This window comes from Plodia interpunctella, chromosome 29 (genome assembly GCF_027563975.2).
Source record: "Plodia interpunctella isolate USDA-ARS_2022_Savannah chromosome 29, ilPloInte3.2, whole genome shotgun sequence".
NCBI classification, from domain to species: domain Eukaryota; kingdom Metazoa; phylum Arthropoda; class Insecta; order Lepidoptera; family Pyralidae; genus Plodia; species Plodia interpunctella.
In genome coordinates, this window is record NC_071322.1 from 4,348,809 (window position 1) to 4,371,671 (window position 22,863).

General features: G+C 35.6%; 4 protein-coding genes across 6 annotated transcripts in view; 1 reads left to right on the forward strand and 3 right to left on the reverse strand.

Moving 5' to 3' along the window:
• The window catches only part of alpha-Cat (alpha Catenin), a 60,244-nt gene extending 60,111 nt beyond the window's left edge, over positions 1-133 (reverse strand). For both annotated transcript variants that reach the window (XM_053766951.1, XM_064436915.1), the window contains exon 1: positions 35-133. The gene's annotated coding sequence lies outside the window, so the exon portion shown is untranslated. The remainder of the gene's footprint in view (positions 1-34) is intronic.
• Positions 134-1,861: 1,728 nt separating this feature from the next.
• Positions 1,862-6,942, reverse strand: LOC128682312 (uncharacterized protein DDB_G0284459-like). Its single transcript, XM_053766955.1, has 5 exons — positions 6,790-6,942; positions 5,355-6,274; positions 4,466-4,868; positions 3,688-3,895; positions 1,862-3,009 (listed from the first exon to the last, which is right to left on the reverse strand). Exons 1-5 carry the CDS (start codon positions 6,827-6,829, stop codon positions 1,914-1,916), a joined length of 2,667 nt encoding a protein of 888 aa, XP_053622930.1. The 5' UTR covers positions 6,830-6,942; the 3' UTR covers positions 1,862-1,913.
• On the forward strand, positions 6,919-12,469 carry LOC128682311 (uncharacterized). Of its 2 annotated transcripts, none has more exons than XM_053766953.2 (7): positions 6,919-7,027; positions 7,522-8,418; positions 8,613-8,769; positions 9,239-9,342; positions 9,998-10,173; positions 10,622-11,366; positions 11,855-12,469. In XM_053766953.2, the coding sequence occupies exons 1-7, from the start codon at positions 6,961-6,963 to the stop codon at positions 12,460-12,462; spliced, it is 2,754 nt and encodes a 917-aa protein (XP_053622928.1). In that variant the 5' UTR covers positions 6,919-6,960; the 3' UTR covers positions 12,463-12,469. The 2 variants fall into 2 exon arrangements, with proteins under 2 accessions (XP_053622928.1, XP_053622929.1); XM_053766954.2 differs by having other exon boundaries at positions 6,924-7,027; positions 7,534-8,418.
• A 2,826-nt stretch (positions 12,470-15,295) lies between these two features.
• LOC128682313 (uncharacterized) lies at positions 15,296-22,112 on the reverse strand. The gene is made up of 7 exons (XM_053766956.1): positions 21,947-22,112; positions 20,211-20,837; positions 19,563-19,719; positions 18,448-18,551; positions 17,549-17,724; positions 16,556-17,093; positions 15,296-16,184 (listed from the first exon to the last, which is right to left on the reverse strand). The coding sequence occupies exons 1-7, from the start codon at positions 22,011-22,013 to the stop codon at positions 15,547-15,549; spliced, it is 2,307 nt and encodes a 768-aa protein (XP_053622931.1). The 5' UTR covers positions 22,014-22,112; the 3' UTR covers positions 15,296-15,546.
• Between the last annotated feature and the right edge of the window lie 751 nt (positions 22,113-22,863).

The window sequence follows — 22,863 nt, forward strand, 5'->3', positions numbered from 1 at the left end:
CGGTAATAAAAACAAATTTTGATAATTTACTTACAAAAGCTCAAAAAACAACACGAATCAACAGATTTTCTATAAAAACCCGACACAGTTATTACCAAGGCGTGTCAAAGATTAATCACTGTGTAAAATTTTTAGACAGTGATGGTAAGCAACATATTGATTACGATATGTCAAATAAGTATCGATATTCGTTAGTCGAATACTTATAAACTTTTAATAACTATCATTTAATCACTAAACCGTAGAACATTTTGTTATTTGTGAACATTTTTGTAAGTTAAATAAAATATTTAACGAACTAAATAGCGAATTCATAAATTAACTAGTTTTTTACACTACTTTAGTATGTATGTAGGTACGAAGTTTATCGACTCTGTACTTACAAAATGAAACTCGAGTCGAATCGAAACTCGTGTGACGTTAGCAGTGCCACCTGATAGCCGATTTGTGCAATATTTTGTTTTAATACTATTCTCGCTTGTAATACAGATGGCATTAGTAGTTGGAAATATAACGTTTGAATTTATTTGAATATAACCGTCTCGTTGATAGAAATATGTGTATTACTGCACATTTATCCCGCCAGAGTACAGCACTGTATGTTAGGTAGGTACACAAGTGCTTTAGCACAAAAGCCACCTTTTGCTATGTCGATTAAAACGTTTATTTTAGAGTACTTTATTAAGGCTTTCATTATGTAAGCATTCGTTTGTGAAAATATACAACAATGTAGCATATTGAGGTGCCGAAATATTGAGAAAAATCGTTTTCCATAAGATAAAAAAAACTTCGAAAGCATACAACAATGTAGCATAGAGAAACGCTCACGCCTCACGCTGTAAAATTTTCGAGCCAGTAAGCGGTCGAAAAGAAGCTCGGAACACTTCACACGTGAGGACTTATTAAAATATGGACTTCATACAAATAAGATCTTCAGTCAATATCAAGTTTATATCAGTTTATGACCACAGTTGACCAAATAATGCAGAACATAACCTAAAATAGTGTTATTATTTTCCACTAAATCCTTTCTTTTTATTTTAAACTCGCACCACGATTGCGTAGAAGGTATTTTGGGTCGTAAATCTGCAACAATATTGAAAATTGGCGCTTTTTGTCTCCATTGGCAATGTTTGTGTACCTTAGTTGTACCAGTAGGTAGGCCATGTTCGCTGAGCTTTGTGAAATATGCCCAATTATATGGGTTATGTAACTGGGGCGTTTGTGTTCTTTACGCTGCGTATGACGCAGTAAATATAAAGCAGCTCTTTTGATGAAGATTTAATAAGCTACTCCACCATCAGGGTTTTCAGGTCCATCTCTTTTCAGAGAAAAGCCGTTAGAGATCATTTAAAATGGCCACCCTCAGTGTAGCGTTCGTGCTCCATTACTATTTAATATCTATACAAACGAGCAGCTTTCACCGCCGAGCACATACAGGTTCCTATACGCCGACGATCTGTCACTCGCTTCTCAAGCACATTCTTTTGAAGAGGTGAAGAGGAATCTTAAAGAGGTGAGTACCTCTTTAAGATTCCTCTTCACCTCTTCAAAAGAACGTGCCTGCGTGCGTGAATAATGTATCAAAATAAAAAAGAAAAATAAATTGTCTATTCGCAACCGGTAATTCAATTCCCTCTATTTCATAAACGGACTAAACACATAGATGTTAGGAAGAAAGTTTTAAATAGGCTGATAGTGACTAGCCCATTATTATGGGTATGAAAAATACTATTCTGATGAATGGTATACAAATAAATTGATGTGGTAGGAGTAGGGTTCGAACCTGGGACCTTTCGAACAGAGTAGGATTAAGGTTGAGCAAGCGCTTGTTTCTATTCTACTTGTAATAAGATTTGAAATATTAAAAACACATTTTTGTTATCAGTAAAATATATATATCCAACATTTATTTAAAAGACAGGATCATCATCATTCAAATCTTCCTTCATGTTGATTTCGAATGGATCTTCTATATTAAAATCGAAAGGTTTAGAACTATTAAGTTTGGCTGTGATTGAAAACAGGCGACTCATGTGTCCATCGATTTTCTTTTCGATTCGTTCATTCATATCCTTATTTTCCTCATCGTGTCTACCAATAATATTATCGATGTTATCTCTTCGAGTTTCATTTATCATGTTTTCAATTTGCTCCCTATGTGTAGACATAATTTTATCTTCAGTATTATTAGATTTAAAATTTGCAGTTGGTGTTAATTTTGTTGTAGTCTCGTTAATCGTTGATTTCTTTTGATTGCTTGTTGAGACTGATATATCTTTTGTTTTTTTTACAAATGTATCTGTGTAACTTCTAGTTATAATTATGTCATCCACGTCCTGTGTTGAATTTGTGTCGGTGTCTTTAGATGTCCGATCTACATCTGTAGTGGGAGTTGACATTTGTGTAGATCTAGCTTTTTGCTCTTCAATCATTATTATTCGTCTAGTTCTCTTTGTTTTTTGATCCGGATGGTCTGTTCCTTCTAAATCATGTTCTCTGTCTTCAATCAGATTTTTTCTGCCGTGTACTTCAGTCTTTTCTCTATCAACATCCTTCTTTTTATCCGGAGATTCGGTTACACCTATCTCAGTTATTATTTCTGTTACGTTTTTGTCTTTGTTCTTAGTAGCGTTTATTACCATGTGTTTGATTTCATCTAGAACTTTTTCTATTTTGTCAATTTTGTGTACCATGTTTGGTGTTGTTTTTTTATCTCCTCCAATTGCTTTCATAGTATCGTTGGTATCTTTAAATTTGTCATCGATATTGTTTTTCCTTATAGATTTACTCGTAGCTTTACTTGAAGTTTTACTTGTGGCTTTACTTATTGTTGTTGTTGTTTCTGTAGTATCAATTTCATCAGATTCTGAATGAACCGGCTCTAATTTATGTTTCTTGGTACGAGTTTTTAAATGTGGTTTTACTGTATCCTTTCGATGTCTATGTGTTCGTCTTTTTTTCTTTGATTTTTTGTGCTTGTGCCTCCTTTTATGTTTCTTAGTTGATCTGTAAAATATTTAATTACATATAATTGAACTAACGACATCATCAGCAAGGACGCATGCAGACAAAGACTTTTTAAAGAGTCTAATTGAAATCTTTTATTTATTTTTTCGCCTATTATACTTTTATAAGTTGTATTTTGTGTAATAAAGTTTAAATAATTAAATAAGTTCCTTTCTATTGCAACCAATTTACCCGTGAGAACGATGTATTCAGCTTTACATTAAAAAATAATAATCCACACCTTCTTACAACCAACAACGTAAGTAATGTTGTGAATGTGAGAGAGGTCAGTGCGAGCCACGAGCGTTGGTTCTGGTTTGCATGTGCAGTTTATATATCATTTTGATATAGCGTATGCGAACCATAGGTTCTATATCTCGTGGATCAGAATCTTCTGATGATGAACTTGATCATTCAATCAATATAATATAATATATAAACGAGAATGGGAAATGAGCCATCACACTAACTCAAAGATTTCTAAATATATCTATGACTACATGTTGCCCGCGGCTTCGCTCCCGTGGGAATTTTGAGATAAAATATAGCCTGTAGCAATCTTGGATAATGTACCTTTCTAATGGTGAAATAATTTTTGAAATCGGTTCGGTAGTTTCGGAGATTATCCGCCACAAACAAACAAACTCACAAACGTTTACCACTTTATAATAATAGTACCTTTTCTTATGTACTTCCACAGAATGTTTTCCTTTGGCCAGCTTGCTCGCTTCAGCTTCTACATCTTCTAGCGAGTTCTTCGCTACTACAGTAGTACTACTTGTCGTCATTCTCATTTTCTTCTTACCCTTTCTGAGCGCGTCATGTTTCTTCAGTTTTTTTGTGGTCATGCGCTTTGTCGTCGTTGTGGCTTCTGCTGTGGTTGTACCTTTAAATTCATAAACGATATGTTTATTATCTTCTTCTATATCTTTCTTCGTTTTGGAAGTCGATAGTCCTTCAACGTGTACTGTTTCGATGATAATTTTTTTGTAACTAACACGTTTAGTTTGGATGACAATGCGTGTACAGTAATGTTAAGCATGACCAGATGATGCACCCAGCATCGGGTCCCGGCGAGGGAACTCCTCAGCGGTTTACTACATGAAGATTTCTTTGACAATAAAATTTTATTGCATTGCATTGCAATGCATAACAAAAAGCACGACTTTTGACGCGCGTTGAATAATTAGTTGATTGAAATTTTCATGTCATGACATGAAAATTTCAATAAACTAATTATTCAACGCGAAAGGACGTGAATCATTTCAAAGATATGACACACAGTTTATGTATTTACAGAAAAACCTAATCGAAAAAGTTTTCCGACCTTTATTTAAGGGTCTAGGATTGGGTTTTAAAAACCTTCGAAATAAAAATTTAGTAAATTGATAAAATGAACCTAGTGCATAGGTATGTACTTCAGTATCATGGCTAATCAATATTAAATTTCGCAAACCTTCAGTTGATGCATCTTCTGCCGTATGTGTGACTTCGGCCGTTGTAGTGGCTTCTGTAGGTTTAACTTCAACCGATGGTGTGACCTCCGCTGACGGTGTTACTTCATCTGATGGTGTTACGACTTCAGCTGACCGCGTTATGACTTCAGCTGATCGTGTTACGACTTCTGCTGATGGTGTAACTTCAGCTGATACGGTTACTTCAGCCGACGGTGAGACTTCTGTTGATGGTGTGGTTGTAAGTGATATGATCGCAGCCGATAGTGTGACTTCAAGGGATATTGCTTCTGATGAAGAAGTGTCCTTTTCTGCCATTGGTTTCGGTGTTGTTGTTGTTATTTTCTTGCGCTTCTTTGGCTCTGTTACTTGTGCGTACTGCGATGTGGGGATGTTATCTGGAACCTGTTTGGCGGAAGATAAAACTAAGGTATCGTCGTATCTTCCATTACACAAGAAAAGAAATGCGTATTATAAAAATATACGAAGAGAACGACAAAGCGCTGATATCTTTTAGCATCTTACCGCGACCTAACGTAAAGTATAGTCTTCACGAGATCGAATGCTTACTCGAGTATTTCTTCAGATGTAATGTATGGGCAATTTTTTCACCGATATGCTCAGTAGTTATTTTGACACTTTTAAAATAAATTTTTGTATTTTTTGACATGAAATACCTAAGTGCATCTAAAATTTAGATTTTCCAGACTCAACACATTTTTTTATCGGAGAGCAAAACTAATATGGTTCTTTTTCTGCGATTGGAAACCTGCAGCAGAAATTTGGCTGTTATTAAGAAATACCTTATAGGTGCCCAGGCATATCACTCTACTAAAAGGGGACTGGGTCTTCCCTATGTGGATAGAGACTTACGCCTTGCCCCTGATTTACCTGTAGTAATGATGATAACTTTTTTATACTTCTCACTATCTTACTCTTTCTCTTCTTTACTTTTGCCTTTTTATTTTTAATCCTATATCTCTTAGAGTACTCAGTATCAACGTCTTCGTCTGTCGCCGATGGCATTATTGTTGTAACAGTCTTCCACATATCCATACTTATTGTATTCTCAACGGGTTGATCTTCCATATGACTTATGTTCCACACGTCACCTACCTTTTTGAGGTCTAGCCAAATTAATTCTAATCTGTTTTTCAATTCCCTCCTAGCGTTGGTGTTCAAATTTGAGTAGTGATCAAACACGACAGACCTCAAACCATATTTTATTACTTTTACTAGGTTTAATGTAGCTCTTTTGCTTCTCTGTTTAAATTGATTGAGCTCTGTTAAAAACTGCTGCATTTTCCCTTTCACTTCATCACCGACGTACACAGAGTCTAGATAATCTAGCATTTTCTTCTTTCTTTCAGTCATATCATCTTTATCAATGGCGTTAACAGCTTTAGTTATTTCAGTCCTCAGTTCCTTTGCTGTCAGATCGTTTAGGTTAATCAATTTTTCAGCCATGTCTCGTCTTAAAACCTGATTCTCGACTAATTCATAAAATTTGCAGCCTTTATAATGGTACTTTCTTATTTCACTGTTAGCAATGGCTACTACGTCTAGCAAGTCATTGTCATCGTAAGTCGAGAGGGTTTGTAGGAAAATCTTGAGGAAATCTCTGAATTTGAAGCCTTCTTTAAAATGGCGCCTGCTTGGATCATTGTCGCCTAAAATCGATTTGATTTTGGTCAAGTAGCTCTGTAATTTGTCTATGGCCTTCACGTCGCGATAGCTGTGCTTACCATCGAATTCTAGAACTGTCTCCAAAGCAACATTCACGCTTCTTGGATTCAATGATTGTGCGTATTCTGAAAGAATTAACATCATCAATCAATTTAGGTCACACTGCTGGGCCACTGGCCTTTTTTATGGATGTATATAGTGCAGATTAGTCAATGTTATCGACTGCAAATGAATATTACAGGGTCCAACCATTCGAAGAACGAGATGACTCATCTTTGGTCACCCATCCAATGATCGTACATGTCATAACATCAAATATCTACTAGTTAAAATTCTGTATTCAACGTAGAATAATATACATCACAGATTGACGTCACAAATTTGAGCGCGCTAACTAATGCACCATCGAGCTCAATATATTTACAAGCTTAATTTTTCATTTATTCTTTATCTGTTTGTCAGATTGTATGTTTGTACGGGCATCACTTAATAAATATTTTATAAAGTGTATTCGTGTGATGACATTATAATTCTTATTATAATGATGAATTTGAAGCGAGAAAATTCCTATGTAAACATTAAATTGCTTATAACATTAAAACAATTAAATGCAATATGGAACCGTTAAAAAATTACCTACCAAAAGTCCAAAATATGAAAAAGCAAGCGAGAAACTTCATTTTATTACAAAAATCACATATTTCTGACCATAAACCACGTTTACACTGTATCGTAACAAATTTTATTGTTTTTATAGCGATAATTTAATATTTCATCAAAAATGGCCGTAGTTTGAAATGGATTTTCACAAATGTATCTGATATTTATAACTGTAGCGCTGTTGTTGTTAATCCAATCAACATTTTCAGTCGACATAGGTATTTTGTTAATATTCGTATTAATTACTTAATTTTTAATACTTATATTCTATTTGTTTCATATTTAAATATGTGTGAACAATCTTGACACTGTCTTTTTATTCAAAACTTAGGTATTAACATCTTCGCTCGTTGCGAATTAATTTTGTTTGTGATAGAAAAATTAAATAAAGAAATAAGCCGCAAAATGTGATTCAGGATAAGTTTATAATTTTAAAAGGTATTGATTAGTTAAGTTTCATGTTTGACATTCAATGTTTGTATGTACCTTCACAAATACCACCGAGAGATGAAGTGAGAGACCTAGATGCTCTCTAAAGAAACTGGTAAACAGTGGCGAAGAACACGAAACAGAAAATTCTAGTATCAAAGGTCAAGATCCTCATTGACCTATTCCATAAAATGATGTGTCAACATGTTGAATTGAAACAAATAGAGTATAATTATTATTTACTTATCTGATAATAGTAAATTAGCGGCTAATCATATTGCAGTCATCATTCTAGCCTCCGATAAAGATACCCTAAAGGACTCACTAACACAAGTAGACAAGTTCTTAGACAAGGTCGGTCAAAGCATACAACTCGAAAGGACCTACCTACGGACTCTAGGAAGAAAGAAAATATCAACGAATGCTCAAACACAACCTTCGACAACTTCAAATGAATTCGACAACTTATTTCCAGACAGAAAAATATTTAAAGATGCTTCTATTACTAGACGAAAGCTCGACAACAGTGAACAGACCCATTCTCAAGCGAAGGACTTACCAGAGTATGATGGCATAAGACATCCAAATTTCATGAGGGCAGTAGCTGGCTTCAATAACAAAATAAGCCCTGGGTCAACACAGAAATTATCTAATGCTGTAATTGGGTTAAAAAATCTAATGAAACCTGATATTAGTATCAAATCTGAAAGAAATGTAGACAAAGCAACTAACGATATCCTAACGCAAGTCAAAGATAAGTTAACTGAAAACAGTGCTAATAAAAATAAAACAAAGCCTGCAGATAAAATAAAAAATAACTCAGTCAAAGATATTACAGAACAGAAGGAAGACAGCCACTTAGTCAAAGATAATACAGAAAACAAAGAAGAACATTTTGAAATTTTCGATAAATTGGACTTCCCGACGCACGGGCAGTTTCCTATCTCAGTGACGTTAAAGATAACGGAGACTACTCCAGAAGCAATGAATCAAGATTTCATACCCGATGCGCACGATGAGGGTGACTTTTTGAAAACATCCACACCTTCAACCCAGCTTGATCATATATTACTAAATCCTTTGGACTTTGGGTATACTAGTACCCATAAACCGTTACCAACTTATGGGGATTTAACGGACTCTCCGCTGAAACTTGACGAGTATTTGACTACTACTCCAGGTATAAAAGTAGCTTTGATTTCAAAAACTTTATATTGGTTGACGATATCACATGATAAAACAAAGTGCTTCCCTGTCCGTCCTTTTAGATTTCCTCAGGACGATTTTGTTCTCATTAGAGTATAATTAATTTTGGCTCAAAATTTGTGACGTCACTTGTGTTCACGTATTAGATTTGACTTGATGACATTTCAGAGCCAGATGACTTCGCGAAAGATTTCAAGAAACAGATGGATCATTTCAATGTTGGTGTGTTCTCTGTGGCAATGATGAAGATGTTTGAATTTGCCATGGTCAAGGAGCCGAAGGTTTTGCGGAGGCTGGCTTGGGGGTTCGCGAGGTTCATGGAGAGGTACGCTTCTAAAATTCAGGACATCTTTCATTTCGAGTGTTTTAATTCCTCTGGTGACAGACTCCTGAAGGCAACTGACATGACTGGCGAAAAAAGCTATATTTGCTCCATTACTACCTGAAATATTGCGTTTGTGGTGATGACTTCTTATAATTGTTTCAGAATTTTAGTTTTTTTATGATGGTTGAGTTTATTGTCATAATTTTTGTAAATGGACTTTCCAACCAACTTTAAATCTTCGTATAATGATGATCCAGTGGCATTGTTATTATGAATTATCAGATTGATCTTAATATATCATAATATAATAAATCTGTAAGTGAACTATGTCCGTACATAGAAGATATTTAGATATAGATTGTATGGTAATGTTCTATCCATAGATCACGGAGCTAGCTCGCTGTGATTCTATTCCCGCTGTCATTTGGCTACGCTAGCTCGTTATGTTTAGTTTTCTTTCTCTTTCCAGCTACCATTTCCGTGGGAGGTTTACTGACTTCGGCCAGCCCACGGAGCATGCGCTCAGAACAACGTCCGAACAGATTGGGAACATACACCCAGATGAACTAAAAAGTTAGTTTAAAATGGTTCACAGAACGTTTCGACCACTGCGGCCGCGCGCTGTCATTACAATTTTTCGAATTAAAAAAAAAACAAGAAGTAGTTTACTATTTGAAACTACTGACTGACATTAAAATAACTTACATTAAAATAATTAATCTGTACTGTACAGATTAATTATTTTAATGTCAGATAGTAAACTAATTCTTGTTTTTTTTTTATTTAATTTTTTTTTCCAAAAAACAATCAATTTCATAAAATTGACATACCACATTAACTGTGGTATGTCAATTTTATACCCTGTAAACCTGTATATCATTCCAGAATCTTCCAGAACTTTCTTGGCACTATTATTGAAGAAGTGGCAATAAATAAAGGAAAAAGACTATACTATCGACTGTATCGATAGTCTACTCGTCGTGACCTTTCGATACTATTGATATTTATAAATATATGTTATTTATCAATAGACACCGAATTATTATAATATTATTATTATTAATTACACCAGAACCAGCTGTCGATAGTATAAAAAACTATCGATAGTCTATAGAAACGCTATCGATGGTTAACTATCGAGCGGAAACACAAATACAGTCACCAAACAGAGTTATGCTTAAGAACTTTATGCTTAAAATTACATTATGGCTAAAACTTTTATTTCTAGGTTATGGAATAAATCTCCACAACTCGATGATCCACCGGCGAGACATGTTCTCGAAAGACATCAACTCGATAATCGATTACATCGACACGTTATATCTCAAGGAAGAATCGGACGAGGTTATCGAAAGTGTGGAGTCGTTGCATATTTACAACAACAAGAGTAGAACTCCATACACGGTTCGTATTTTCATAATACATTAAATTATAAATTTATTATAAATTGAAATTATATATACATATATTTTTCAATTCAATTGTTTTTTAAATCAACCCCTAAAAGATAGCAATGGGGTCTTTGTTGAAAAGACGAAACACATAAATAAACACATTAACTACAAAAAATATAATTATGCTGTCAGAAGTTTCTATTCTACGCTGACGAAGTCGCGGGTAATCAGCCAGTATTCTTTTTTTCTGTTGTTTTTAATAATATCAGGGCCTTCGTATAGTCAGCAAAATAAAAAATTGTCATCTACCCAATTTTCTATAAACAACAGTGAAAACTGCATCAAAATACGTTACGTGGTTTAAGCCGTTTGATAGAAGAAAGCTTACAAACAGACAGACGTGGATAGCGACTCTCTTTTTAGACTAGTTAGTGATGTATACATTTTACTGCCTACAGGAATTGGAGCGCTTCGTCAACAGCATAATTGCACCATTTGAACGTTTAAAAGAAACACCAAGAGGAGAAATCCTAAAAGAATCCCTAAACAGGGGATTGCGTAACCATTTCTTTCCCGATCGAGAGTATGACCCTGAACATCGCAGAAGTAATATTAAAAAAACCAATAATACACGGCGTAAAACAAATAAGAAAAGTGCAATCAATAAATTTACTAGAAAAGAAAAGAGACGGATGGACTTTGAAGTCGGCCAAGACTGGTTTTCGACACAGAATCCTTACAGTCTGCCACCGATCCAGGAGCAAGCCTTCACGTTATTAAATAAGAACGATGCTTACGTAAAACCTTTTGTAGAGCAAAATTTGGCAAATAACAAAGATAAATATAACCAAATACAAGAACAGGGCTTTACTAGTTTGAATAACAATGATCGCTTTGGTTTTAAACCCATAATAGAGCAAGTTGTATCAGCTATGCCTAATAAAGGTCCATTTGTTCAAAAAGCATTGAAAGATCAAACATATACATTGAATAATCAAGATCGGTTTCGTATCAATCTGATTCAGAGGCAAGGTACAACACCTAATAACATAATGACGGTCAATAAAGCTATTTTAAACAGAAACACTGGTGCGATTTCACCTTTGGTACATTTGGCTGTGACGAAGTCATGGTCACGTCAAAATATAAATGAAAATAAAAGATTGATATCGATTAATAAGAAGGATACAAGTTTGAATCCAGGTGCGTGATTTCTACACAGATACGGCAACATCAGTTGACAAGGCAATCATGTAAAATTAATTATTTTGAAATGATTTTGCTTTTAAAAGTTTGTCAACAGCGAGCCCCTCATTGGGCTAGATATCCTTGTACGATCTTACTTTATTTGTGCTCTAGAAATATATATGCTTTCACATTATTATTCTAGTCGAGTTTACCCTTAATGAAAAAGTTTTTCTGTAAGCAATGGTTCCTTTTTGTACTCTTGTATATCCATGCAAATTTTCAAGAACATTTGTGAAGAGGTAATCTAGTAGTGCGAATGTCTACACCGCGATGTAGTCTTGTTAATTCTGCCATAGACGCCATCTATCAGTAGTATTGCGAACCATTTTTTGCTATTGTTATGCCGGTTGTTGGCGTTGTGATTGGGGCGTTATAAATGTTGCCACATGTACAATGCAAAGAAACTAAACTGTTTTCCTGTAATATTACTCCTTTTTTTCCAGATCGATCTCTCAAAATGTCATCAGGCAAAAAACACCACAAGAAACACAGACATTCGCACAAACGTATGAAACATAAACTGTCCAAAATTTTAAGAATTATCAGACAATACAAACCGAACTACAAAAAGAGCAAGCATAAAAAGCACCATCACAAGCATAGTAGACACAAACCCAGGCTCAGAGCTCGCGGAGACGAAGAAATACTAGTCTCGAATCAAGGCACTCAACATAAAACTCATCGTAATCAAGATAAGAGAGCCCGCGGCAAAAAACTTGCTAAGATTTATGGCGTAACACGAGATTATAATGAAAACAATGTTAATAATAGACGTAATCTGGAAGAAGATAATACAGAAACAACAGTACATATACTCAGACAACTTAGTGATGAAACAGATGAAGAGATACCTTTAAAGATTAATTTGTATAAAGCTTTGGCGATAACGACTGTACATGAAGATGATATAAAAGATTTTCAAGAAGCCGTTCCTCGCGCTAACGATGACATTGGGAACAACCGTAAAGACAACAATGGCGGTGAGGACCATGAAATGTTCCTGAAGAATAAACTTTATGATTATTTTAGTAGAAATATACCCGTTTCATGATCTCTAAGTTCAGTTTTTTTTATTATAAAATAAGTTTTTTTTTTCACAATTGTCATTTTTGACACAAGCTTTCAGTGTCGCCAAGAGAGATCTTGTTGCTTTTGACATATGTCAAAAATATCATGGCCGCGCTGTGTGAACCGTTTAGTTACCCTCTTACCAGTCAAATTTTTGAGCTTCGTTTGTGATTTTACTACGGGCCTTAATTATTAATAACATTTAATTCTCTAATTAGGCTTGGAGTAGTATATCTTTGTTTTGTCCCTCTCTCTCTTTTCAGCATTTGACATTGAAAGAACGAGACAATCCAAAAAATAACTATTGCGAGGCTAATCAGAGAATAACGTTTTTATTAATAAGGGGGTTTGAGATTTCATTTCTTTCTTGTTTCGAATCGATATCATAATCGTTTGTTGCTATAATAGTTAGCTACAATAGGTTAGCTTACATTAAAACTAATATAAATATTCAAGCACTGTGCCGAAGGCCTAACGAGAAACATAGAAACACGTAACACGTTAGTAACGTCCGTCCACACGCTGGACGACTGTTTTAGGTATGTTTCTCATGATCCCTTTTCTCCCCAAAGATTTCCTCAGGGTGTTTTCCTTCGCAGGTAGCAAAATTAGATCAACGAACTACTATGCATGACTCAGATTGGGATACAAAGTCATGTGGCACGAGGGGGATTTGAACCTTGGACCTTTCAATCACAGCTCCACCACCGATCCAATTTTCGAATCAAATCTTTTGATGATTTCATCAACCGACAACATTTTTGTAATTCCAATTGCACCTCGGCGGCATTTTCACTTGAGAATGAGCTCCGATTGGCTACCAATATCCCATTCATGTATTTGCAATTCATCGGGCAATCACGCGCGCCTCCGGAAACTCATTCATTTCATTCATTATTTTAAAAAAACCTTAAAGGATTCCCAGTAACGCGTGTACTTGACAAGTGTTCCCATAAAAATACAATAAATACCTTTTTTCATTCAAATAATACCGCATTCACGTATTCTTGAGAGATCTTGTAATATGATTCTATGTTTGGGTTACGATGCTCCTTTGTGAGCGCCACCGAATTTGGCGCCAAAATATTGACAGTGACAGACAATGGCGTCTGATTCGGGCGGTTACCTTTTTGTGGATTTTGTGTGAGATGAGAAAATATCTTTTTAATCTCTCTCATATCATCACTTGTTCCTGGTTGAATTCGGGGCTGTGACGGTCGTAAAGCCTTAAAATATTGAAGGTACGACTGCTATTTTACAACTGGATACTTTAGCTGTTCAAAAATCAAATAAATAAAATAAATATAGTAAAAGAAAAAAAAATGAGTTACTAGGCAGGTTTAAATTTGTATTCTGCCTGTTGACGGCAGTCCTCCTTGGGAATGTTATAGTTGCCAAAGTCAAGCTCTGCGTCCCATAGTCGCCTCGTACGACGAAATAATCTTTACTCAGTGGACACTTATTTATTTTTGTCTTTCCTTAGCATCGAGACTTAGGTATAGATTGGCTTTCACTGCTTCTTCCTCAGTCTTTGAGCATCGAAGCCCAAGGACCACTTACTTTTTCTATTATATACCTACTTTTTGCACGTTCATCCATAGTTTTTTTTTTTTATTTCACATATAAAGAACAAATATATATAGTATATAAAAGAACACTGACAAAAACCACAGAGGTTTGTCCACAGTGAGCATCAACGTCAGCAGTAGTATAAAATATTTTGTATTAATCACTTAACAGTAATATAGGAACCACGTACGTAGACCATTTTAAACAAAACAAGTACCTAGTAGTAAGTTAAATCTTCTTATAATTTCGCATAAGTAAGTACTTATGCGAAATTATAAGAAGATTTGCCGAGTAGAGAGAGCTTGAATAGGTAACAAACTTACGCATTTTTTATATTAGTGAGATTTTTATCCAGTCTTGTAGACAATTCGTTGATCTTTGTGCTATTTTAATTTCTCAAAACTAGACTTTTTGAATTTTAATTCTATGACCGATTTTTTTTTTTTTTACCTTCGCAGTATGATTTTGCCGCCAACATCGGATGCCGATTGTTATGAAATCATGTCAACTATATTATTTCTAAAGTCAAGTACCTACTGTTATATGATCTGAAAGCATATTGTATTGAATTGTAAGTATTATACATCCTTAAATATATTTGTCTGGGTTGTTTCGGCGCCATATACTTACTGACGGAAGTGGCATAAACAAATACAATGGATATTGTATGTCTGGTCATCGTGTTGTCCCAAAAGTAATATTATAATGAAGGTGCCTTTCTGTTGGAAAAAAGGATATTTTACCTTCTTCATTTATTGTTAGAAGCGGAAGAATAGTGGTGGAAGACCCAGGTTCGAATGTTATGTAAGTGGTTTGTAATTTTCTTTGTTAATTTGTTAAGTTAATGTACTAACGACATGACAATTTATTCACTATATATATATAGTAGTAGTAGTAGGTAATTAAATCATACCTAATCATATTTTCCTTTCATCAGCACTTGATCACAATCATAATATGTTTCAGTATACCTTTTGACCATGTACTTTATTGTATACTTACATGTTATATTACTGATAAAAAATTATACATATATTTCTATTTAAAAAATGGTAAGCCCTTCTGGCATAATAGGGTCCAAAACTGTTTGAATGAGTTTCTTTCGGCATTACTTCTCAGCAGTGGTCGTTCCGAAATGCTAGTAGTTCGTAGCTTTGGTAAACATCATTTAATTTAGAATATGACGTGAAAAAGTGCTTGTGAAGGCCTAATTTCTGAATAAATGAAATAAGAGAAATAAATTTTGACTTATTTTTATTTTTGTTGATATTGTTGATTACACATATTTAACGTAAATTTTTTATCATTATTATTGTATCATAATGATAACATAGCCGCTTCCTGCTGTCTGTCCCTATGTGTACCTATTCTTAGATCGTGCGCAACGGATTTTGATGCGGTTTTTAAATAGAGTGATTCAAGAAAAAGGTTTATATGTATATAACATGAATGAAATTGTATCTACAACATTTTAAAACGAAAAAAAAAACACTCACAATTATGCTTCTTTGAAATATTTATAAATTTTACTCTTCAGATAGGCTTCCTCGTCAGTGGAACAGTCAGATTTATCGAGAAGCCCCTTCTTATTCACTTTGAAAAAATTCTTGAAGTCTTCACCACCCATTGCTTTTAGCAAATTCATCTTTAATTGTATTTCCTCATCAGACCCGACACTATCTTCTCTCAATTTCATCGCTTTGGATTTACCGTTGCCTATTTTTTTATCAGTGCTCATACGTCTTCTGAAAGCCAAATTACGTTTGTCATGTGGCAGAGTGACAAACGAATAAAATTGATTTGTTGGTATAACGTAGGTAGGTTTCTTCTTTATGTCTTTCAGGCCATCGTATTCTGAATATGAATGGTCGGATAGATCTTCTAGTTTCATCTTTGAATCTTCATTCGTTTGGTGACTGGACACCGCCCTGAATCGAGTCCAGAACTTGCTGCCATATCTGTGATGCCGCTTCCTATGTTTCTCTCGTTTGTGGTGAGGGCGCAGGTATTTTATTATCTTTAACAGTTTTGCAAGCCCATGGGTGGATATTGCGTGTTTGTGTCTATGCCTGTGTCGCTTCTTGTGACGTTTCTTTGGGATTTTCACCTCTGGGACTGGCGCTTTAACTTTGACATCTGCAATCATTCGAAACGGAGCAATGAACATGGAATTTGTAGGTACTCCGTCCGTACGAGTACCTACAAATTCAATGGCGATGAATTAATGTGTTTTTTTTTGTGAAGATAGAAAGGCGGAGAGTGACATATGCTATTGTTTTCCTCGAGCAACGGCCTGTATTATAAAACAAATCATCTGCCACTTCTGGCGATATTTGTATTTATCTGGCACATTTGGCGATAAACTCAAAAATTACCACATGGACTTTCATGCGGTTTTTACCGGTGTAATTCCTGATGAACGTTAGACGTATTTAATTTATTATTTTTTTGATCGGAGCGAAGCCTTGACGCTGTTTTTGTTATAATATCTATATTCAAAGACTAACCTGGCTCAGAACTTTGAGAGCGATCAGATCTCTTCTCAGCTTCTTTATTCTTTTTATTCTTAATTTTACTCTTGGTTCTAGGTCTTGTAGTCACTGCTCTGGACGCCTCAGTGATTGCACTCATAAAGCCTTGATACTCTTTCTCGATCGTATCTTCATCAACATCAACCTTCGCTTCAGTAACCTTTTTTTCAATCTTTTTACCAGCTCTATACGTAAAATTTGGAATCCAATGTATTATTTTTATACTCTTATCATTTCTTGGTTCGATGTGTGCTTTGTCGATTTTCCTATCGATATATTTACTTGGTTCATATTTCTCAAAATCAAAGCCGTTATTGTGTTTTCGACTTATAATTTCATCCTTTTTTTCGGTCCTAAGTTTAGAAGGTCCATGTTGAAGCTTCCAGGCATCTTGGTCCGAGTAGAATCTTTTCTTGATTGCTCTGTTCAAGTTCTCCCTAAGTGTCTCTCCTCTGAATGTGTCCTTCAAGCGTTGCCAGGGTGCTAGCACGCTGCTTAAGAATGCGTCCAGATACTAAAAATATAATTAACTTGTCAGTAATTTAAAATGCGGGTCACTCACGTGATTATCGAAGAAGTTAGCTATAGTTTCAGTGTAGAAGACCTTTTTCAATAAGTGTGCGACTCGGCCTTACATTTCCGTCAATAATCGCTTTATAGACCCGATTTTTCATTAACAAAGTCTATCTCACGATAGTTGTAATCAAATTCTGAATATGTGAATAAATAAATACATAGATGACTGAAGTAAATATTGAAGAATTCCATACAAATTGAGAACTGTACAAATTTATAAGACCTGCATTTGTCAATTTTCCTACTTTGGCTATTTCCTATTTTTGCTGTGATGATTGATGCGCCCCTTTTGAAGCCGGCGGTAGACTTAGTTTCAAATAATTTTTTGTCGTCAATAAGTGATGTAAGTATATAATTCTAAGTTAAATAAAGAATATTTAATGTGAATCGAACCGTGTAAGGGACCGCGGATACGTTGGAGAACTGTTCTATAGATTCCATGCTGTTTATCAGGTCTTCAGTCTCATCCTTCAGGTACAAGGAGTCGATGTGTTCCAAGATCGAGTTGACTTCCTGAGACAACATGTCCCAACGGTGCTCCAGCGCGTTGTGCAGCATGATCGCTTGAGCTGAGGCAGTTATAGTCAATTACAACATGGTTAATTCGAAACTCAAGGCCGACCTGTGCAAAATCCTCGATCAGAATGTAGATCTCCTTAAGAGAGACATTAGAAGCACCTTCTTCTTTTTGAGTCGAAAAAGCAGACATATAATACCGATTTAAATCATTAATACGTAGCCACAATTATTTATTGCCTTGAGGACGGACAGTTAGGGCAAGACAACAATAAGAACATTACACTGATATAATGTTCTTATGTCTGTGCATTTGCTTCATCTGCTAGAATGAAACTACGAATATACACAGGGTTACTGGTATCAAACGCAAAACCTCCTAAAGACTACTTGGGTACATCAAAACAAGCAACTTTTCGTGATTCGTAGCTTTTTCATATAAAAAAAATACAATCTAATTTGCGATTCTACACATCTTAACTGTATCACATAATACCCCAGTACTGTATGTAATAGCCGAGCAACACGAGACAGTACAGTAGCGTTATGTAGCGGATTCGAACATGAAGTTACCGTTTTATAGAAATTACATTAAAATTAAAAAAAGGGTGTTTTTTTGTATTTATTACGTTTAGACAAAAGTCGTAGAACAAAGGATGTTAGTCTCTATGTACCTTATGCGCCTTTGGAAGGTTATGCGTTAGATACCAGTGACCCTGTATAAGCTCTAAAGGAGAGGTCGTTGCTTGACTTAATCATACGCATAATATACCAACTTCTCCTCTCGTCAGACCGCATCTCTGCAGCCTTCCTGGTCGAGTGCAAAAATGCATGTCTGGTCGGTTCGCCGAAGCTATCCAGCTTCTCCTGCGTGTGATAGCTGAAACAAAATAAATTCTGGATTTTTCCACCCTTTCACTGTTCGAATAAAAATAAATTCATTATAACAACAGAATGTCGTCAGCCTTCTGGGTACTTTACCGCACGACGACGGCGATTTAGTATCAATTTTTTATTTAAAATAATTTAGTATTAACTATTTAGTTTTAATTTTAAGTTTACTTTATGTTGTAAATACTTTTATTCTTTTAGTATATGTCGTAGTTTCTAATATCTGTCAAGTTATATTTTGCAATTAAATTATAACATTATTTATTACAAACAACTAAGTATATATTTATTGAAAGCATTATAGTCAATTTTTTCTTTATAATTACGTACAACACTGCCAGTTGCGGGTAGTATCCATATTTAATAATGTGAAAGTCTGTCTGTCTGTTCCGATTTCACGGCAAATTGCTGGACCAATTTTTATAAAATTTGGTATGCATGTAGTTAAAGACCCCCCGTTCAAACATAAGCTTCTTTTTTCCCCAAAAATCAATCCCCAAATGACTATAATGGAGGTGAAAGTTTGTATGAAAAACGTTTGCTCCGCTATCGCAGATAAATTCACGCGGGCGAAGCCGCGGACAGAAGCTAGTATTACATAAAATGCCTAACTGATATAATACACTATACAATATACTAGAAAGCGGTAGTGGTGTAATGGTTAAGACGCCCGCCACATTCGATCCACAGATCGAAAGGTCCCAGGTTCGAATCCTGCTCGTGCCACATGAGTTTGTATACCAATCTGACTCATGTGTAGCAGTTTTCATCGACCACCACCACTTGGAAAACATCGTGAGGAAACCTGCACACTGGTTGATTATTATTAACTTCTTCTTTCTTCACAGTCGTATTCCTTATGACTGAGGGTCGTGGACATTACGTGTAATATGAGTCAGATCAATATACAAACTCATGTAGCACGAGTAAGATTCGAACCTGGAACCCTTTACAGGCGGGAGTCTTAACCTTTACACCACCACTATTTCTTTCAACTTACTGCTCTACAAGCCTAGCGAATCCCCAAGTGATTCTTTGGACATCTTCAGGTTTCTTGTAAATGACCCAATGGAACATCTTCAGCAGACACGCGGAGAACACTCCCAAGCCGAGTTTGGCCATGTCGTTCTTGAAGACTGTGGCGAATGCTGTGTTCACTGAATGGAACGATAAAATTATATAATCACGACTTGGAAGTTGGGAGACCTTTGCCCAGCTTTGGGACGGAGTAAATTAAAAAACTATTGATAAAAGCAGAGATATCTGGTTGAAACCAGTTTTCCCTCATCTCAATTTTACAAGATGATTTCTTATACATTGGCATTATTGTATTTACATGCTCAGTCGATGGTATTGAACAACTTTTCGTATGGAAGCAACCTTGATATCGAGAAAAAAATATCAGCTGATCCATACATTTTCCACAAGTTACGTACCTATTTAATTTTGTGTAGAAAAGCTATTTTTTTTTTCGCGATTTCGGAGTTACTCCCATACTAAAAGTAGTTCAGAATCATGGACTGAGCTAACCATATTGGCAATGTATTAAAAATCACACCCTGCATTTCAAATTGGTGGAAACTTTATCGCCTGATCTTTTTGATTTTGATTTTTTATACTTACTGGTAAACAAATATTATTACTTTACCTTTTGTAGTTAAATGTTCAGAAGGTATGTACGCAGATCCAGTATAATCTCCATAAGTAGGTATAGGTCTACGGGTTGAAGTGAACCCAAACTCTTTAGGATCCAACAAAAGATCGTTGAAATCAGTCGTTGATTTAGTACTCATCATGTCAGCGCTGGGACCACCCACTACTTTATCAGGAATGAAATCTGGCTTTAAAACATCAGGAATGGGTCTATCTATCTTTTGTGGAGTATGTCCTGGGATGTCGCTTTTTGGCGGGAAGATCATATCGCCAAAAATATCCACGTCTGAATCGTGATTGGGTCCATCATTTTTTTTGTCTTTGTCAATTTTCGTTGGTGCTTTCATGTAATTTTTATTCCGTCTGTTGTCGTCTTCAATTTTCGCTAGCTTTTCTTGAGCTATTAGATCGTCGACGATGTTTGATTTTAGTGTAGCGGTACTGGTTTTTTTACTAATCAGCATTTTATCGTAATCCGCCGTCGCTGTGTTGCTTGGCGCGTTAGATTTCGCAGCATTTACAGCCTCCAGATATTTCTTCTCTTTCTGTATGCTCTGGCCGACATTGTCTAAGAATAGGCTTACCTGTCCCAAAGATTTCTTGAGTGACTCCTTGTCGGATGCTAAAAATGATATTGGTCGGAGTATACACGGTTATTTTTAAGACACGAACAACCTCACACCACTGGAATGCTGACATCATGAACGACGTTTGTTCTACGAGTTTTGGTGTACTTCAATTCATTCGATAAAAATGATTTTTTAAGTTATTGTCCTGCCCTTACATTCGTTCCTACATGTTTGCGCGTTCGTGTTAACGCTGCCGTCCCACCTCAAGCAAACTACATTTGAGTGTTTAACATTGGAATTAATAATGAATAAATAATAAAATAAATAAATGTATAAGGACAAATCACACAGATTGAGCTAGTACACCCCAAGTAAGTTCGAGACTTGTGTTATGGGATATTGACTCAACGATACTATATTTTATAACAAATATATATATACGAACGAATATAAGGACAGGACATACAGGATTGTATATATATATATATATATATATATATATATAAACTATATATATATGTATATATAAACATCCAAGACACGGACCAATCAGAAAAAGATCATTTTCCATCATAACCCGACCGGGAATCGAACCCGGGACCTCTCCGTACAGAGGCAAGCACTTTAGCACTGCGCCACCGAAGTCGTCGAATAATTAAACAAAAATTATTTTTTTTATGAAAGTAAAATGTAACGAATTGTCAAAACTCGTCGAAGTAACTTTGTTTATGATGTCAGGCTGTCTAGACCTCCTGCAAGGTTGCTAAGGTTTTAAAAACAACTATGTATTTAATAAAATATCTTTCTCTCTCTCTCTCTCTCAAATCTAAACGTTTTACCCAAAACTCTGCTCCTAAATTTCGGAAATCAAGGTGCACTCTCTCATCTTAGCATTTTGCTTCCTTCGCCATGGAGGGTCGGATGAAAGCCCACGATCCGCTTTCATACTTTTTCTCCTCCACTTCAGATGGTAATCACTATCCTTAGCAGACCATTGTCACATTTATCCACCTTGACAACATTAACCAGCACTTCTTGGGTTTGCCCCTTCTGCCAGCACGTTAGATAATTATCCAGGTAAGTAAAAAAAAAAGTAAAACTCGTTGAAATTTACACAGGCGAAGTCCCGGGCAAAAGCTGCTAACATTTTAAGTAAAATTACCTATATCCACATTGAAAACTAATTTAAATAACAACAAAAACCAAGCACAACAGAATATCGGATACATTTGTGGAAAGCAGTTTCAAACTGCGATCATTTTTGATGAAATGTTAAAAATATCGATTTGAAAACGATAAAAATTGTTACGATGAAGTGTAAACGCGATTTATGTCTGGAGATATATGTGATTTTTGTAATAAAATTTAGTTTCTCGGTTATTTTTGTGAACTTGAAATTTTGGGGTGCCAAGGTTGGGTATATATGGCGCGCAATTGTGACTTCTCCCCGCAATCGATGGCTCAGCTCATGTCCCGAGTCTAATTCTAATTCGAAATCCTTATAATATGTTTACGTCAATTTACTTAAAACTAAGTCTACTGCCGACTTCCAAAGCGTAGGTGAAAAAGCGGCGCAACAAACTTCACCGCAACAAAAACGCCAATTGACAAATGTGGCTTTTATAAGTGTGCCAATAACCTGTACTCGGGCTGACTTGATGGGCTGGCTTCTGATGAAGCCATGGAACAGGCTCGGTTCTGGCAAGAAAATATTTAGTGTCCATTAGAGTGATTGTAGGTTTTTGTAACGTTTGCCCCGTTGGGCCCTAGCAGAAGCATCAAACGCGAGGAATATTTGCTTGATGTCGTCAAGGATGATACGAACGACAAGACAACAGGGGGATGCTGACGTGCGAAATGGAGACGAAAAAAGGGCTACGACGCTCACCGGCTGAGGAAGAAACAGGGAATACGCTCAGATCAGAGAGAGAGAACGTTTGTAGACTAGATTTCCATCGACACACAACGAAGAACGTGTATTCTATATACTGTCTATTCTATGCCAGATGTAGATTTTAGTATATCTTTTAACCGCGTAACATAAATCTGTGTTTTTAACCTTTTATATACTTTATATTT

Coding starts and splice junctions, on each gene's coding strand:
- LOC128682311 (XM_053766953.2), top strand. CDS start 6,961: ATGTATCTGATATTTATAACTGTAGCGCTGTTGTTGTTAATCCAATCA. Junction 8,419..8,612: donor GTATTTGACTACTACTCCAG/GTATAAAAGTAG, acceptor ATGACATTTCAG/AGCCAGATGACTTCGCGAAA. Junction 9,343..9,997: donor ACACCCAGATGAACTAAAAA/GTTAGTTTAAAA, acceptor TTTTATTTCTAG/GTTATGGAATAAATCTCCAC.
- LOC128682313 (XM_053766956.1), bottom strand. CDS start 22,013: ATGTATCCGATATTCTGTTGTGCTTGGTTTTTGTTGTTATTTAAATTA. Junction 17,725..18,447: donor GCGGTCTGACGAGAGGAGAA/GTTGGTATATTA, acceptor TAACTGCCTCAG/CTCAAGCGATCATGCTGCAC. Junction 17,094..17,548: donor TATCCGCGGTCCCTTACACG/GTTCGATTCACA, acceptor TTATATTTTTAG/TATCTGGACGCATTCTTAAG.
- LOC128682312 (XM_053766955.1), bottom strand. CDS start 6,829: ATGAAGTTTCTCGCTTGCTTTTTCATATTTTGGACTTTTG. Junction 6,275..6,789: donor TTTCATATTTTGGACTTTTG/GTAGGTAATTTT, acceptor TAATTCTTTCAG/AATACGCACAATCATTGAAT. Junction 4,869..5,354: donor AGTTATCATCATTACTACAG/GTAAATCAGGGG, acceptor TCCGCCAAACAG/GTTCCAGATAACATCCCCAC.